The 15,252-nt window shown below is 37.0% G+C and overlaps 10 protein-coding genes across 10 annotated transcripts; 7 read left to right on the forward strand and 3 right to left on the reverse strand.

The window, feature by feature from the left end:
* Window positions 1-62: 62 nt before the first annotated feature.
* On the forward strand, window positions 63-1,454 carry TOT_010000035 (ribonuclease; the record flags this gene model as incomplete). Its single annotated transcript, XM_009690572.1, has 7 exons — window positions 63-138; window positions 171-284; window positions 317-443; window positions 484-571; window positions 616-693; window positions 854-989; window positions 1,219-1,454. The coding sequence occupies 7 exons, from the start codon at window positions 63-65 to the stop codon at window positions 1,452-1,454; spliced, it is 855 nt and encodes a 284-aa protein (XP_009688867.1).
* Window positions 1,455-1,467: 13 nt separating this feature from the next.
* Window positions 1,468-3,101, reverse strand: TOT_010000036 (conserved hypothetical protein; the record flags this gene model as incomplete). The annotated part of the gene is made up of 3 exons (XM_009690573.1): window positions 1,468-2,570; window positions 2,602-2,934; window positions 2,975-3,101. 3 exons carry the CDS (start codon window positions 3,099-3,101, stop codon window positions 1,468-1,470), a joined length of 1,563 nt encoding a protein of 520 aa, XP_009688868.1.
* Window positions 3,102-3,678: 577 nt separating this feature from the next.
* TOT_010000037 (hexokinase 1) lies at window positions 3,679-5,142 on the forward strand (the record flags this gene model as incomplete). Its single annotated transcript, XM_009690574.1, has 1 exon — window positions 3,679-5,142. One exon carries the CDS (start codon window positions 3,679-3,681, stop codon window positions 5,140-5,142), a length of 1,464 nt encoding a protein of 487 aa, XP_009688869.1.
* Window positions 5,143-5,195: 53 nt separating this feature from the next.
* On the forward strand, window positions 5,196-6,063 carry TOT_010000038 (conserved hypothetical protein; the record flags this gene model as incomplete). The annotated part of the gene is made up of 3 exons (XM_009690575.1): window positions 5,196-5,457; window positions 5,493-5,748; window positions 5,787-6,063. 3 exons carry the CDS (start codon window positions 5,196-5,198, stop codon window positions 6,061-6,063), a joined length of 795 nt encoding a protein of 264 aa, XP_009688870.1.
* A 608-nt stretch (window positions 6,064-6,671) lies between these two features.
* Window positions 6,672-8,132, forward strand: TOT_010000039 (glucokinase; the record flags this gene model as incomplete). Its single annotated transcript, XM_009690576.1, has 1 exon — window positions 6,672-8,132. The coding sequence occupies one exon, from the start codon at window positions 6,672-6,674 to the stop codon at window positions 8,130-8,132; it is 1,461 nt and encodes a 486-aa protein (XP_009688871.1).
* Window positions 8,133-8,185: 53 nt separating this feature from the next.
* Window positions 8,186-9,053, forward strand: TOT_010000040 (conserved hypothetical protein; the record flags this gene model as incomplete). Its single annotated transcript, XM_009690577.1, has 3 exons — window positions 8,186-8,447; window positions 8,483-8,738; window positions 8,777-9,053. The coding sequence occupies 3 exons, from the start codon at window positions 8,186-8,188 to the stop codon at window positions 9,051-9,053; spliced, it is 795 nt and encodes a 264-aa protein (XP_009688872.1).
* Window positions 9,054-9,685: 632 nt separating this feature from the next.
* On the forward strand, window positions 9,686-11,155 carry TOT_010000041 (hexokinase 1; the record flags this gene model as incomplete). The annotated part of the gene is made up of 1 exon (XM_009690578.1): window positions 9,686-11,155. One exon carries the CDS (start codon window positions 9,686-9,688, stop codon window positions 11,153-11,155), a length of 1,470 nt encoding a protein of 489 aa, XP_009688873.1.
* A 61-nt stretch (window positions 11,156-11,216) lies between these two features.
* On the reverse strand, window positions 11,217-11,616 carry TOT_010000042 (uncharacterized protein; the record flags this gene model as incomplete). The annotated part of the gene is made up of 2 exons (XM_009690579.1): window positions 11,217-11,480; window positions 11,509-11,616. 2 exons carry the CDS (start codon window positions 11,614-11,616, stop codon window positions 11,217-11,219), a joined length of 372 nt encoding a protein of 123 aa, XP_009688874.1.
* A 537-nt stretch (window positions 11,617-12,153) lies between these two features.
* TOT_010000043 (conserved hypothetical protein) lies at window positions 12,154-12,754 on the forward strand (the record flags this gene model as incomplete). The annotated part of the gene is made up of 3 exons (XM_009690580.1): window positions 12,154-12,218; window positions 12,275-12,599; window positions 12,632-12,754. The coding sequence occupies 3 exons, from the start codon at window positions 12,154-12,156 to the stop codon at window positions 12,752-12,754; spliced, it is 513 nt and encodes a 170-aa protein (XP_009688875.1).
* A 934-nt stretch (window positions 12,755-13,688) lies between these two features.
* Window positions 13,689-14,820, reverse strand: TOT_010000044 (conserved hypothetical protein; the record flags this gene model as incomplete). Its single annotated transcript, XM_009690581.1, has 5 exons — window positions 13,689-13,823; window positions 13,853-13,944; window positions 14,150-14,473; window positions 14,505-14,700; window positions 14,737-14,820. 5 exons carry the CDS (start codon window positions 14,818-14,820, stop codon window positions 13,689-13,691), a joined length of 831 nt encoding a protein of 276 aa, XP_009688876.1.
* Between the last annotated feature and the right edge of the window lie 432 nt (window positions 14,821-15,252).

The following is a 15,252-nucleotide window of genomic DNA, read 5'->3' on the forward strand; positions in this document are numbered from 1 at the left end:
AATGTGTGTCATAAATTTTACACACTTTAACCGTATCATTACTTGAGGTTTCAGTTGTTTCAATGGAGGAAGATCACTTAAAGTGCTTTAGAATTTACCGCTCCGGTGAAATTTCAAAGGATTCTGATGTTATCTTGGGTTTGCCTCCCTTCTTCATCATTGTTTACTAGGAATTGACGAAGCTGGACGTGGACCTGTTCTCGGCCCTATGGTTTATGGTGGATTTTTCTGTCCCAAGGGACCCGACTCCACCTCTATACTTAAAAATAAGATACGGGTTGACGGTTTGTTTTTTACGTGCTACTCACTTGCGTAGATTCCAAGAAACTCACTGAGGCCTACCGTGAAAACAAATTTCACCTGCTCAACAAGCCCGAGTATCCATTCGGAATGATTGCGGAGGTCATAACTCCTCAATATATAAGCTACAAAATGTTACAGAGGTATCAACACAAGTCTTTCCTCTTCATACTAATTCAACAGGAACAAATACAATCTCAATGAAATATCTCACGAAACTGCCATTTCAATTATTCGCCACGTGATTTCGCTCGGTTACAACCTTAAGGAGGTAATATTTAGACTCATACACATGTGCACGTATTTTCTTTGTAGGTGTACATCGACGCCGTTGGGACTGTGAGCAAATACCAGTCTAAGTTGTCGAAGCTGTTTCCCAAAATTAGCTTCTCTGTATGACTCACGCACCTATTTATCTATATAGATCAACGTATATAAATGTATATCTGCATTTGTGCCACTTCTCATCCCATCTAGTTTACTACCTTCTTTTAGCTCATTATTTAATCCGCTTAAATTTACTATTTCACTTCACTTCACTTCACTCTATTAGGTCAGGGAGAAGGCTGATTCTATTTATCCCACTGTCAGTGCCGCTTCCATTATTGCCAAGGTCATTCGGGACAATATGATTAGGGCATGGCGCCTCGACCCTATTGTTAAGAATATCGGCTCTGGGTACCCTGGAGGTTAGTCTATTCATATTTTTAGCTCTGCTTTGCTTTTTCAGTTAGTTGACATATTTGTATTAAAGTTTTTCATCTGGTTTTACTATATATTTTTTTAGCTCTGCTTTTTCAGCTAGTTTATCTATATATTTACCCATTTTTGCTACTGTTTTCTTAAATCACTCACACATTCTGATGCTTACTAATGCACTTTCACGTGTTCACGCGTTCTCACACTCTCACGTTTCAGACCCTAGCACTAAGGAGTTTTTAACTGGGAACATGGACAAGGTTTTCGGGTTTCCTGACATCGTTCGGTTCAGCTGGTCCACTGCCAAGAACTTGCTCGAGGGCTCCGAGGGCGTCCCTGTGGAGTGGTACGACCCTGACCCTGAGGACGAGAGGAACAACTTCAAAATCGTGCCCAAGAAGCCCCTTTTTCCTGGCGCTCTCGCACTAACTATCACTGACTCACTTAGGCTTTAACCATATTACTTGCTTATATCCAGAATACGAATCTTTCCTCCTTTTCGTCCATCTTTTCCGTCTCCGCGTCCACGAGGTAGTGCGTCGGCAGCTTAGGCGGCTGCGAGCCCGGTATTTGCGACGTCGCGACGTCCTCGTGCTCCTTGTTGTCGAACCTGTTTCCCACAAACGAGGCCAGCTCGTTGCTGTTGTAGGCTGTGAAGCTGCAGGTTTCTCCGTTCCTCGGCCTCAGCTCCGCGCACACCACGTGCCCCTTCGACGCGAACTTCATGTTCGAGAGCAGTCCTACTTGCTGGTGCCTCATCAGCGTCACGTGCAGCTTATTCTTTACTGCCGTGTCAAACTCGTAGACTTCGTCGTCTTCGCTGTCTCCGTGGTGTTCGTTGTTTTCAGTCCCCTCTCCTGCCCCTTCCTTTTGTGCACTACGTTCCTCAGCCCTTCCGTCGGTCCTGAGGCTGCCGTTCCCCCAGGGCTCAGTGCGGTCATTTCCGAGCCTTCCCTCTCTGCCAACTCCATCTTCTCTGCTGAGTAGACCTTCATTCGAGGGTTCTCCGTGATTGAAATCCTCTGGCCTGCCTTTGTTATTGCTTTTGTGCACATCGAGCATCGACTCTGCTCCTTCCTGGTCACCCTCGCCCTCTCCACTTGCACAGGCCTTCGGGTCCACCAGTGGTACATCTGTGAATGTAATTTCTATGTTTCCTCCTCGCGTCAGGAATATTCCCTTCGGCGCCAGTTGCGATTCCGTCAAGTTCGATATCCTGTCTGACCTGGATATCTTTTTCCTCTTCTGATGGCTACTGATTAGCGTGTTAACGCTCTTGTTCAGGGTACTTTGAAACTCGGTTGCGATATCTGCCAGCGTCTCGCTCAGTGTGACATTGCTCATCAGGACGCTCCTCTTCGCGTACTTTCCCTTATACTTGACTACGTCAAGTCCTTCCAGGTCTATTGAGTACTCTTCCAGGTCCGGGTCCCTCTGGCTCTTTGGCACTGACTTGATTGCTATTGACGTCGATTGCAGTGCTCTCACCACCAGTTCAACGTCCGAGTCGGTTACCAGGTTAACTAGGGATAGTGTTATGTGCGGCCTCTTTTCAAACGACGCATTTCCTCCTAAGATTAAGATGAGTTTCTTGGCACGAACCCAGCTTATACAGTACATCCTTTTTAAACTCCGAAAATTTTTTGTGGAAGGCTTCTCCTCTTACTGGGAAGCACAAATAAAAGTTGTACACGTTACTCTTCCTGCATATGTTCAGAATTTCGTTTATTGACTGTTCTGCTTTTACTCCGGACGCTATCAGCTTGTAGTCGTCGTCCACCTCTTGTAGCGACATTCTCACTTCATACAGCTTTTCCACGTGTTCTATGTTCCTCTCTATCAGATTCTTGAAGGGAGACCGTACGTTCACAGAGTGCTGGTTTTCGGCCAGCGCAGCATCTCCGGTGTTTGAATGTGCAGGATCCAAATAACATGCTGAAGGTTAAAATACAGAAATATTAAATTATTTTCGAACCTATATTTGTATTGCAAATTCCATTAGGCTTAGGAATCCTGAATGTGCAACTAGTATTTCTTTTCAATTTGGGAACTTTGATCAGTTTATTTTCAAATTGAAATTCAGAGCTATCGAACCGATTCATGTTATTTAATATAACAAGTAAGTATATTTTAAACATATATAACCTTCTACCATGATATCATAACATTAGGAGACAGTCCGGGCAAAGTGGCTGAGCCCAACTATAAATATTGCCACGCCCGTACTTTTAGTGTGGTTCTCCAAATCACTTAAAATAAACATCAGATCTTCACTTACACACACTAAACTGTTTTGTAGAGTTTTTTATTTATTTACGGATTGTTGTACTATCGTCTTTTGTGTACATTTACATAGATTAAAAAAATTAATTCACAAATCTATTTGTTAAGATCTAGTTACCTTTTTGCATCTTACGCGACACACCAGATCTCATTATTTTTAATCAAACCTTTCGTTATTTTGATAATAAAGGCTTAAATTCGCAATAAAAAAGATCTTAATATTAATTTCATGTTTCTTATCAAATAATAGATTTACCAAATACTTTTTAGATTTATCTAATCATTGATATAACTTTTGCTAAAACGAAATTATAACATTTCAGCTCTTGAAATAATTTATCGTTTGGTTACTTAATAAACAAACCTAAACTAATCAACCAACTGACCTTCTCAAAGATGTCATACGCAAGTACATTGATTCGTGAAGCGGTTGAGATTTATAGAGGTGAGTCCGATGCTCCCACTCTATTGATCTCTAATCCCGATTTACGACTTGAGCAAATCCTGAAACAATTGACTGTAACAGTTAATGATTTGAAGGATATATCTCACAACTTTTACTCGGAGCTTATGCACGGTTTGAATGCTCATAGACGGCACAGGAATTTATGGCTCCCAAATGAGTGTTCTTTTAAGATGCTTGATTCATTTATTCCTAATGTTCCAACGGGAAATGAGAAGGGGTCTTATTATGCTCTTGATTTTGGTGGATCGAATTTTAGGGCCGTTCGTATATCAATCGATGGAAGTGGAAAGATGCATCGTAACCAGTCTACTTTTAGTTTGCGCTATTCAAGTGCTCTTGGCCCAAAAGGTTTACTTGATCAGAAAGCTACTGCAACTGAACTTTTTGATCATTTTGCTACGAAGATCGGTCAAGTTATTAGGGAGTCGGGAGACGATCCAGAACCAAGTGTACCTTACAATGTTGGTTTTACATTTTCATTCCCATGTACTATGCTTTCACACTCCAATGCCATCTTATTGGATTGGACTAAGGATTTTGAAACTGGTAGAGCTACGAATGATCAAGTTGAAGGGAAAGATGTAGGAATATTAATGGATGAAGCATTTGTACGTAATAAAATAAATGCTAAGGTATCCATAATTTTAAATGATACCGTCGGTACTCTTTTGTGTTGCGCTTACCAGAAACCAAAAGATTATCCCCCCTGTAAAATAGGCGTTATTCTTGGAACCGGATTCAACATCTGTTACGAGGAAGATGAATATGATCGGTTCGGTTACGTCGGAAGGGTCATCAACATCGAATGTGGTAATTTTGACAAGGAATTGCCATTTACTCCCGTTGACTACGAAATCGACTATTATACATCAAACAGAGGCCGTGGTAAACTCGAGAAACTTGTTTCTGGAGCATATCTCGGTGAAATCATAAGGAGGTATATGATCCTCTATCTAAGGGAGAAGGCTCCCCCGAAGCTATGGGAAGTTGGTACCTTCAGTTCTGAGGATGCCAGTTTAATATTAAACGATGAAACTGACGACTTAATTGTGACGAAAGAAGTAGCTCTTAAATCATGGGAAGTCGAATTTCCCATCGAGTCCTTGATAGGACTTAGGAAAATATCAGAGGCAGTATTCACAAGATCTGCTGGATTTGCAGCAGCTTCTATTTGTGCTACCGCTAGAAAAGCTAAGGCATACGTAACATCCAAAGCTAGTGTAGCAGTAGACGGTTCTCTGTACATTAAAAATGAATGGTACAGAAACAAATTACAGTACTATATTGACACTGTGACAAGGCCTGATCTTAAGGGTAATGTAGTTTTATTGCCTTCAGACGATGGTTCAGGGAAAGGCGCCGCCATCGCTGCAGCAATGTTCAATCAAATGTAATTCACACACACCCAATAATTATCATTCACGTTATATGTATATGATTATTTACCATGACTCGCGGAGGGCATAGGGGACTTTTATTTCCTATAAGTGGTGTTCTTTTAAATATATTTGGTAGAAGAAGGAAGCGCGGTTTGTATCACCACTGTACCAATGAGCTTTTTAAACCTCGTTGGGGTCCCGTTAAACAACCTTCTATTTTAAACGATATGAATTTATTGAAATGGAATAATGGCACAATTACTAGTTCTGAAATGTTGCCTTCAAAAAATACATACAATAAGGACGCTCGTTCATCATGGCCTGCTCCAAGTAATTTATCCTATGTTAAATAATTTAATTTATAGGGGGTTCATTTATTTCTAACATGTACTATAAAAATGAACAGAGATACTTTAAACCTGTAATGGCTAATACTGAATATATTAGGAGTTACCTTTACAACGTTCTCGATTCTAGAAACATACAAAAAAATGGATTTATTGGTAATGATTTGGACACCGAACATACTATATCATCTCAACATATATCAAGGATTATAAGTTTGGAAAATGATAATTCAACTCCTAAAATAAATTTGGATATTCCAAGAACACAATTTAGGTATACTTAACTATTTTGACTAAAACATTTGATTTTAGGTTTAATAAGTTAGAGAATTTAATTAAAGAATCAGATTATTGGAAAACTGTTACTTTTGATCACAAATCATCGATTAATCCATTTCCTCACGTGAATGAAGGTGCCTCTCTAATTATGAACCTCCCTTTACACGAAATATTACATACGAGATCGAATCACAGGTTAAATAGGAGAGCACATCCAAAATGGTATGTAGCTAAATATCGCAAGTTTATGAAAAATAAACTTTTAAAAGAAAAATTGAGTCAACTCCATTTGGAATCAACAAATGATTAATATCTGTCACGTTAATAAGTACATATTATTTTAATATTCAAATTTAACTAATTCTTAATAATACTAATAACGAAAATGTAAAAAATTGAAGTATTAGATTTACACATGGGTGTGTGACGTTAATAATTGGTTATAAGTATAAACATAAATAATATATATAATTTTAAAGATTATTAAAAAAATATTTTGTTAATAAGAGTTCTTAAATTAGTGTAACACAACCTTCTATATAAATAACACAAATTTATTCAATTTTTCTAATTAGGTAATTTATATAACAAAAGAAGATAATTGTTCATAACAATAAATATCTTTAGGGTCATATATAATACAAATGTGGCTCAGATAATTATGAAATAACTCATTTGGTTGAATAATAAAATTATAAGGTTAAGACAATATTGTTGATAAAAAATGTGTAAAATATATAATTTTTATGAATATTGAACCATCGAATTTTATATTAATGATGTTTAATACTAAATAAATTTTTTAAAAGCTTTATTTTAATTAATTTTAAAAAATGCAAAAATGCAACCCCATCCCTTTTGATGTTCAAAATAATCCTTGTTAATCTATATTATCGCAACACTTTACCTATTTTTTGAATGAGCAATTCAGGGTCAATTTTGAGAGAAACTTTTTGCCATCAAGGCGAACCTGTATCGCATACCACGCTTTCTTTCGACCCGAATGTTAGGCTCAATCAAATTATCAACCAATTGTCTGTTTCATTTGATGAATTGGCAGAAATGTCCATGAATTTCTATTCAGAACTTATCAATGGTCCAAAGGCACACAAACGACACAGGAATTTATGGCTCCCAAATGAGTGTTCTTTTAAGATGCTTGATTCATATATATCTCATTTTCCAACGGGAAATGAGAAGGGGTCTTATTATGCTCTTGATTTTGGTGGATCGAATTTTAGGGCCGTTCGTATATCAATCGATGGAAGTGGAAAGATGCATCGTAACCAGTCTACTTTTAGTTTGCGCTATTCAAGTGCTCTTGGCCCAAAAGGTTTACTTGATCAGAAAGCTACTGCAACTGAACTTTTTGATCATTTTGCTACGAAGATCGGTCAAGTTATTAGGGAGTCGGGAGACGATCCAGAACCAAGTGTACCTTACAATGTTGGTTTTACATTTTCATTCCCATGTACGATGCTTTCACACTCCAGCGCTGTATTGTTGGACTGGTCAAAAGACTTTGAGACTGGTAGAGCTACGAATGATCAAGTTGAAGGGAAAGATGTAGGAATATTAATGGATGAAGCATTTGTACGTAATAAAATAAATGCTAAGGTATCCATAATTTTAAATGATACCGTCGGTACTCTTTTGTGTTGCGCTTACCAGAAACCAAAAGATTATCCCCCCTGTAAAATAGGCGTTATTCTTGGAACCGGATTCAACATCTGTTACGAGGAAGATGAATATGATCGGTTCGGTTACGTCGGAAGGGTCATCAACATCGAATGTGGTAATTTTGACAAGGAATTGCCATTTACTCCCGTTGACTACGAAATCGACTATTATACATCAAACAGAGGCCGTGGCAAACTCGAGAAACTTGTTTCTGGAGCATATCTCGGTGAAATCATAAGGAGGTATATGATCCTCTATCTAAGGGAGAAGGCTCCCCCGAAGCTATGGGAAGTTGGTTCGTTTAGTTCTGAGGATGCCAGTTTAATTTTAAACGATGAAACTGACGACTTAATTGTGACGAAAGAAGTCGCCCTTAAATCATGGGATGTTAAATTGCCCAAACACACATTAATTGGGTTAAGAAAAATTTGTGAAGCTGTTTTTTCAAGATCAGCTGGGTATGCTGCAGCTTCTATTTGTGCAACGGCCAGAAAAACAAAGGCATTCGTTTCATCCAAAGCTAGCGTAGCTGTAGACGGTTCCCTGTACATTAAAAATGAATGGTACAGAAACAAATTACAGTTCTTTATTGATAATGTCACACCTCCAGAAATCAGAGGCAATGTAGTTTTGTTGTCCTCAGACGATGGTTCGGGGAAAGGTGCCGCCATCGCCGCAGCAATGTTCAATCAAATGTAATTCACACACACCCAATAATTATCATTCACGTTATATGTATATGATTATTTACCATGACTCGCGGAGGGCATAGGGGACTTTTATTTCCTATAAGTGGTGTTCTTTTAAATATATTTGGTAGAAGAAGGAAGCGCGGTTTGTATCACCACTGTACCAATGAGCTTTTTAAACCTCGTTGGGGTCCCGTTAAACAACCTTCTATTTTAAACGATATGAATTTATTGAAATGGAATAATGGCACAATTACTAGTTCTGAAATGTTGCCTTCAAAAAATACATACAATAAGGACGCTCGTTCATCATGGCCTGCTCCAAGTAATTTATCCTATGTTAAATAATTTAATTTATAGGGGGTTCATTTATTTCTAACATGTACTATAAAAATGAACAGAGATACTTTAAACCTGTAATGGCTAATACTGAATATATTAGGAGTTACCTTTACAACGTTCTCGATTCTAGAAACATACAAAAAAATGGATTTATTGGTAATGATTTGGACACCGAACATACTATATCATCTCAACATATATCAAGGATTATAAGTTTGGAAAATGATAATTCAACTCCTAAAATAAATTTGGATATTCCAAGAACACAATTTAGGTATACTTAACTATTTTGACTAAAACATTTGATTTTAGGTTTAATAAGTTAGAGAATTTAATTAAAGAATCAGATTATTGGAAAACTGTTACTTTTGATCACAAATCATCGATTAATCCATTTCCTCACGTGAATGAAGGTGCCTCTCTAATTATGAACCTCCCTTTACACGAAATATTACATACGAGATCGAATCACAGGTTAAATAGGAGAGCACATCCAAAATGGTATGTAGCTAAATATCGCAAGTTTATGAAAAATAAACTTTTAAAAGAAAAATTGAGTCAACTCCATTTGGAATCAACAAATGATTAATATCTGTCACGTTAATAAGTACATATTATTTTAATATTCAAATTTAACTAATTCTTAATAATACTAATAACGAAAATGTAAAAAATTGAAGTATTAGATTTACACATGGGTGTGTGACGTTAATAATTGGTTATAAGTATAAACATAAATAATATATATAATTTTAAAGATTATTAAAAAAATATTTTGTTAATAAGAGTTCTTAAATTAGTGTAACACAACCTTCTATATAAATAACACAAATTTATTCAATTTTTCTAATTAGGTAATTTATATAACAAAAGAAGATAATTGTTCATAACAATAAATATCTTTAGGGTCATATATAATACAAATGTGGCTCAGATAATTATGAAATAACTCATTTGGTTGAATAATAAAATTATAAGGTTAAGACAATATTGTTGATAAAAAATGTGTAAAATATATAATTTTTATGAATATTGAACCATCGAATTTTATATTAATGATGTTTAATTGTAATAAAAGTATACAAAGGTGATGAATACTTCACATTTTGGTTATTCAATATTAATTTAACATTATTCTCCCTTGTTATTACCCCATCTCTTGCTAAATTTACCTATTACACCATTTCTTCTTTTTATCTCCCCTTTTTGATCCCTTTAAAAATGACTAACGCCGGGTCATTGATTAGAGAAGCGGTGGAATTATATTATGGAGATACCGCATCGCATACTATATTGTCTTCCGACCCGAAAGTTAGGCTCGAGCAAATAGTAGGTCATTTAACTGTATCATTAAATGACTTGATTGATATGTCAATGAGTTTTTATACAGAGTTAATGAATGGGCTAAAAGCTCATAAGCGGCATAGGAATTTATGGCTCCCAAATGAGTGTTCTTTTAAGATGCTTGATTCATTTATTCCTAATGTTCCAACGGGAAATGAGAAGGGGTCTTATTATGCTCTTGATTTTGGTGGATCGAATTTTAGGGCCGTTCGTATATTAATAGATGGAAGTGGAAAGATGCATCGTAACCAGTCTACTTTTAGTTTGCGCTATTCAAGTGCTCTTGGCCCAAAAGGTTTACTTGATCAGAAAGCTACTGCAACTGAACTTTTTGATCATTTTGCTACGAAGATCGGTCAAGTTATTAGGGAGTCGGGAGACGATCCAGAACCAAGTGTACCTTACAATGTTGGTTTTACATTTTCATTCCCATGTACTATGCTTTCACACTCCAATGCCATCTTATTGGATTGGACTAAGGATTTTGAGACTGGTAGAGCTACGAATGATCAAGTTGAAGGTAAAGACGTTGGCGTTTTAATGGATGAAGCATTTGTACGTAATAAAATAAATGCTAAGGTATCCATAATTTTAAATGATACCGTCGGTACTCTTTTGTGTTGCGCTTACCAGAAACCAAAAGATTATCCCCCCTGTAAAATAGGCGTTATTCTTGGAACCGGATTCAACATCTGTTACGAGGAAGATGAATATGATCGGTTCGGTTACGTCGGAAGGGTCATCAACATCGAATGTGGTAATTTTGACAAGGAATTGCCATTTACTCCCGTTGACTACGAAATCGACTATTATACATCAAACAGAGGCCGTGGTAAACTCGAGAAACTTGTTTCTGGAGCATATCTCGGTGAAATCATAAGGAGGTATATGATCCTCTATCTAAGGGAGAAGGCTCCCCCGAAAATGTGGGTTGTCGGAACATTTACTTCAGAAGATGCTAGTGTAATTTTAAATGACAATACTGAGGATTGGCGTATTACTAATGAGGTTGTTCGCAGAGCTTGGGATGTAGATTTAAATTACGAAGCTTTAGTAGGACTCAGAAAGATTTCAGAGGCTGCTTTTGCGAGATCAGCTGGATTTGCAGCAGCTTCTATTTGTGCTACGGCTCGAAAAGCTAAGGCATATGTTAGATCCAGGGCGACAGCCGCCATCGACGGATCATTGTACATTAAAAACGAATGGTACAGAAACAAATTACAGTACTATATTGACACTGTGACAAGGCCTGATCTTAAGGGTAATGTAGTTTTATTGCCTTCAGACGATGGTTCAGGGAAAGGCGCCGCCATCGCTGCAGCAATGTTTAATGATAAATTTCTTTAAATAAGCTTTAACGTTTTGGATTTAATTTTACATCTGTAGCTAATTTACAACACATCCTTAATTATTCTGAGTCTGAGTAACCTTCGATGATCTTGTCAACTGGAGTTTTTACTTTTGTGTCAACGTGCTTCTCGGTCAGAAACACTTGTTCGTATAGCTCATGTAGAAGTTCAGGAACCTGTTCTTTGTCACATCCGTAGAGGTAATGCTCTTGATTTTTCTTTAAAAACTGGTAACAATTGTATAATTTGTGATTGGAATCCAGAAATGGAAGCTTGTGGTTTTGAGGGTGAATCTTCAGCCTAAACTCAAAGGGGTTCCCTTCCTAATAAAAATGAGGATAATAAACCTACCTTAGATACTGATTTTGCAACATATTCCATAGTTAAGTATGTTTTTAAGTCTATGTTACAGCCGTCTGGAATATGTTTCCTGACCTCAGGAGGTATATTAAATTTCATTTCACAAATATATAGAAGATAGATAATAGAAACTATATATAGAGCAATTATAAGCCATAGTTGAATAAAAATAACTTTGTAATAATACTACCACATAAACCATAAGGGACAACTAGATGTCGTAAAAAATTTTCAAAAACGGCTCTTAAATTTTAATATTTTATTCATGTTTTGTTCCTTTTAATATTTATTTTAAGATTTATAAATATGGTTTAAATGTGCTAATAAATAAATTTTGTTTCAACTTAAATTACCAAAATTGAACGTGTATAACCAATTTTTCACAAATTAATTTAACATCATGTCAATTACCACCGATATTAGCAGTTTTTATATTGTTTTTATTGCAACCTTCCTTACACATTCCTCGTATTCTCTTAATAAATCTGATTTCGGTATGTGACATCCTTACATTCATTCTCTTCGCAATTTACCATTAACAATATTTTTAGAGTCTCAAACTGATATATTCAAAGGTAAAAGTTGCTGAACTTCAGATTGGCTGAATTCGTTGTAGACCTCGCTTCTAAATTAAAAATGGCCAGTGAGTCCGTTCCGACTCAGGCCGATGTGGTATGGCCGCCTTCATCACTTCATTTCATGTTCAGATCGCTAAAATTAAGAGGTAATCGATGCCTATGTTTACGTTTTTCAACAGCATCGACTCCGAGGAGATGCGTAAACTAGACGAGAAGATTAAAAGGGAGGAGTCTGAAGCCGTAAAGGATCACGGGAGGTTTGTGGCTATCTTCACTGAATTTACAGCTGCGGAGACGTGTCTTACGTGCGCGACTATTCATTCGAGTGCCCCGAAGGTACGAACGCTCACTTATTACTTTTTATTAGGATGGGTTCTCACTGGCGATGGGTCTTGCTGGTTCGTCCGTTCAGTCACTACTGCGTTCAGGGGCGTGAACTACGGGGGCAACTGCGCCTCCAAGCAGTCGTTTAAGTGGTTTTCAGTGGGTCAAAAGAAGGATATTGTTAGTTTCACGGTCTTTCTATCTTAACTTAGGAGGATAAGTGCTGTGCTCTTTGGCCCAGAAAACTCACTGTTAAGGAGGCTGGGATCAAGGCTCGCAAGCTGCACTTGGTTCATGGAAGCGTTTGTTTTAATCTCATCTTACTCTCCACTTAGGTTAACTTCCCTGACGGTAGGATAATCCCGCCCAGGGGTTAAACTTGGGAATATTGCCACATTGGTCTTACTAAGGTCTTTGGCCCTATTCATGTATACTTGCTTATTACTTTACAGAGGCACGTTAAGGTGTATTATTGGCTGTATTTTGAATCTCGGCGCCATCACTCCTGTTCCCGATCCGTCGTCGACCAGGTTCCTGTCGTTGCTGTACCTGTGGCATACCGCTATTAGGTGCTCATTTGTGCCACTTACCCTAGCGTCAGCACCACTGGCAGTGAAAACGGGAGGTACTGGTTCAGGAACATTTTGTTGAACACGACCTTCGTTTTTCCATCTCCCTCGCCTCTCATTACTCCCAGAAGCCGCACGAACACTCCTACTTTGCTCCCCTTCAACTTCTTCTTTATTTCCGTCAACGCCTTGTCGCTCTTCTCCCCCTGAACATTCTTGTAACGCCGGTCAGTTACCCCGTCTGACTTATTCGGAAACTTCCTATAGATTTCGTCCACGTGGTACATATAGTTTTCCAGCCGGTGCGCCGTGTTTTCTACTACTGCTCCAAACTCAGACTGTGCTTGGTATGGGAATATACTCTCCATTCTCGACTTGTATTTGTGGATAAACTACAGATTCGTTATTTTTATGGATATTCGTCAATTTTATACATATTTGTTATTCTTATGCAGATTCATATTTTTAAGATTCTCATTACCTGATCGACTGCTAGTTTTATGTCCAGAGTCTTACTATTCTCCAGGTAGTACTTTGCAAACTCCAGCCTCATTTCCTTCTCGACGTTCTTCACTAGACTGTCGGACATTAGCTCCTTCACTCACCTTTCAATGCACAACTTTGCGCTGTACGAATTCGAAACTTCAAACAGGTTCACTGGAACGTTCTTTCCCTGATCACAAGTTTATAAAATAGGGGCCTAACTAACCAGAAGCTGCATCGCCAGAGTATAGTAGCTTATTCTAGAGTCCAACACCTGTGCTTGGTACGTTTTCGCAAACTCCTCCACCTTCTCGTTTTTCAGCGCCTTTTCCAGCGATTCGTCAACGAATTTCTAATTCATTTATTTTTTTGCACACTTACGCTCATGTTTTGAAACGATTTAGTGCTCAGGTAGTCCAGTGCCAATGCTAGCTGTCTGTTAGACGAAAACGACCTCAGTACTTGCGCGACTTCTATTAGTAATCATTTGTGATTGTAACTACCGGGTACCTTGCACGGTCAATGTAGATGTTGCCTTCAAATCTTTTGAGAAATCCAGTTTATCGTTAAACTGCTTTATATACAAATTCTTTGGAAAGTAGACTGTCAGCTCCTTTTCCAGTTTACCTCGATTCAATTTTGTCATTTTCACCTATTATTTCCTTTTTGACAAATCACGTACCTTTTTTTCAAACGATTTAAAATCCGGGAACACTATGAACATGTTCTTTATCTTCTTATCCCTTCCTCCCGCTTCAAATTGTATTCTTTTTGACAATTTTTCAAAAAACCTTTTTACGTTTGATCCAAATTTAACTTCTCCGTCATTTACGTCAAAATCGCTCTCGTTCAAAAACACGTATATACAGCTTGACAGTGCTGAGAGCTTAATGAATGAACTGTTGTCCACGTTACTTCTCACTTCATTTTCAAAGTTTGGCATCTCTGAATCCAGCAGTAAACTCGGCCCGCCTGGAGCTTTAAGTTCCCATAAATCGCTTCCTATATTATCGTTTAAACTGTGCTCACTCACTTGGTCTCAGGGGCCCACTTAGTGTTGACGATTTACTTGGATCGAGGCCGAAACTTTTTTCAAGAAGCAATCTCTGTTTCCACCCATTTGCTCCTATACATGAAACTATTTTACAGGTGTTCGGTGTTTTGGATTCTGTTATCTTTTTACACAGTCGATCTAATGACACTCTCGATAACCCCGATCCTAATTTATGCTAAAAAATCTAATTAGGACGTTATGTTAAACTTACGTTTGTACTGACCAAGCTAGAATCACAAATTCTAGTCATTAAATTCAAATAAAACAAAATGTTTATTAAAAATATTAAAATCATTTCTCATTTTCAAATATAAATATAAGAATTTATGTTATAATACTCAAATGTGTATTAAATTACAAAATAGGATTCTATAGCAATAATAAACAAGGCACTTGTAAAAACTAAATGTATAATGAATTACACGGGTTATTCTTAAATAAAACGTTGTGATTCTAAGGTATTTTTGCAATTCTACTCCAAATGACTTATTATGTGGAGAGTTTTACACATTTAACTTTTAACTATTTTTATTCCTTTTAATTTTTGTATTTATATTGTATTTTATTATCGGAACATATCCAGTAACCTATATTGTATTTTATCTTTATTTAAATTTATATATAAATTTTTAAATGGTTAACGGATTTACACATTCTGTTAATTCATTTGATATCGGAATTATTTTTACAAATTAAAATGACTTTTATTTAATTTATTTGATTTTTT

This window comes from Theileria orientalis, chromosome 1 (assembly GCF_000740895.1).
Source record: "Theileria orientalis strain Shintoku DNA, chromosome 1, complete genome".
In the NCBI taxonomy this organism is placed as follows: domain Eukaryota; phylum Apicomplexa; class Aconoidasida; order Piroplasmida; family Theileriidae; genus Theileria; species Theileria orientalis.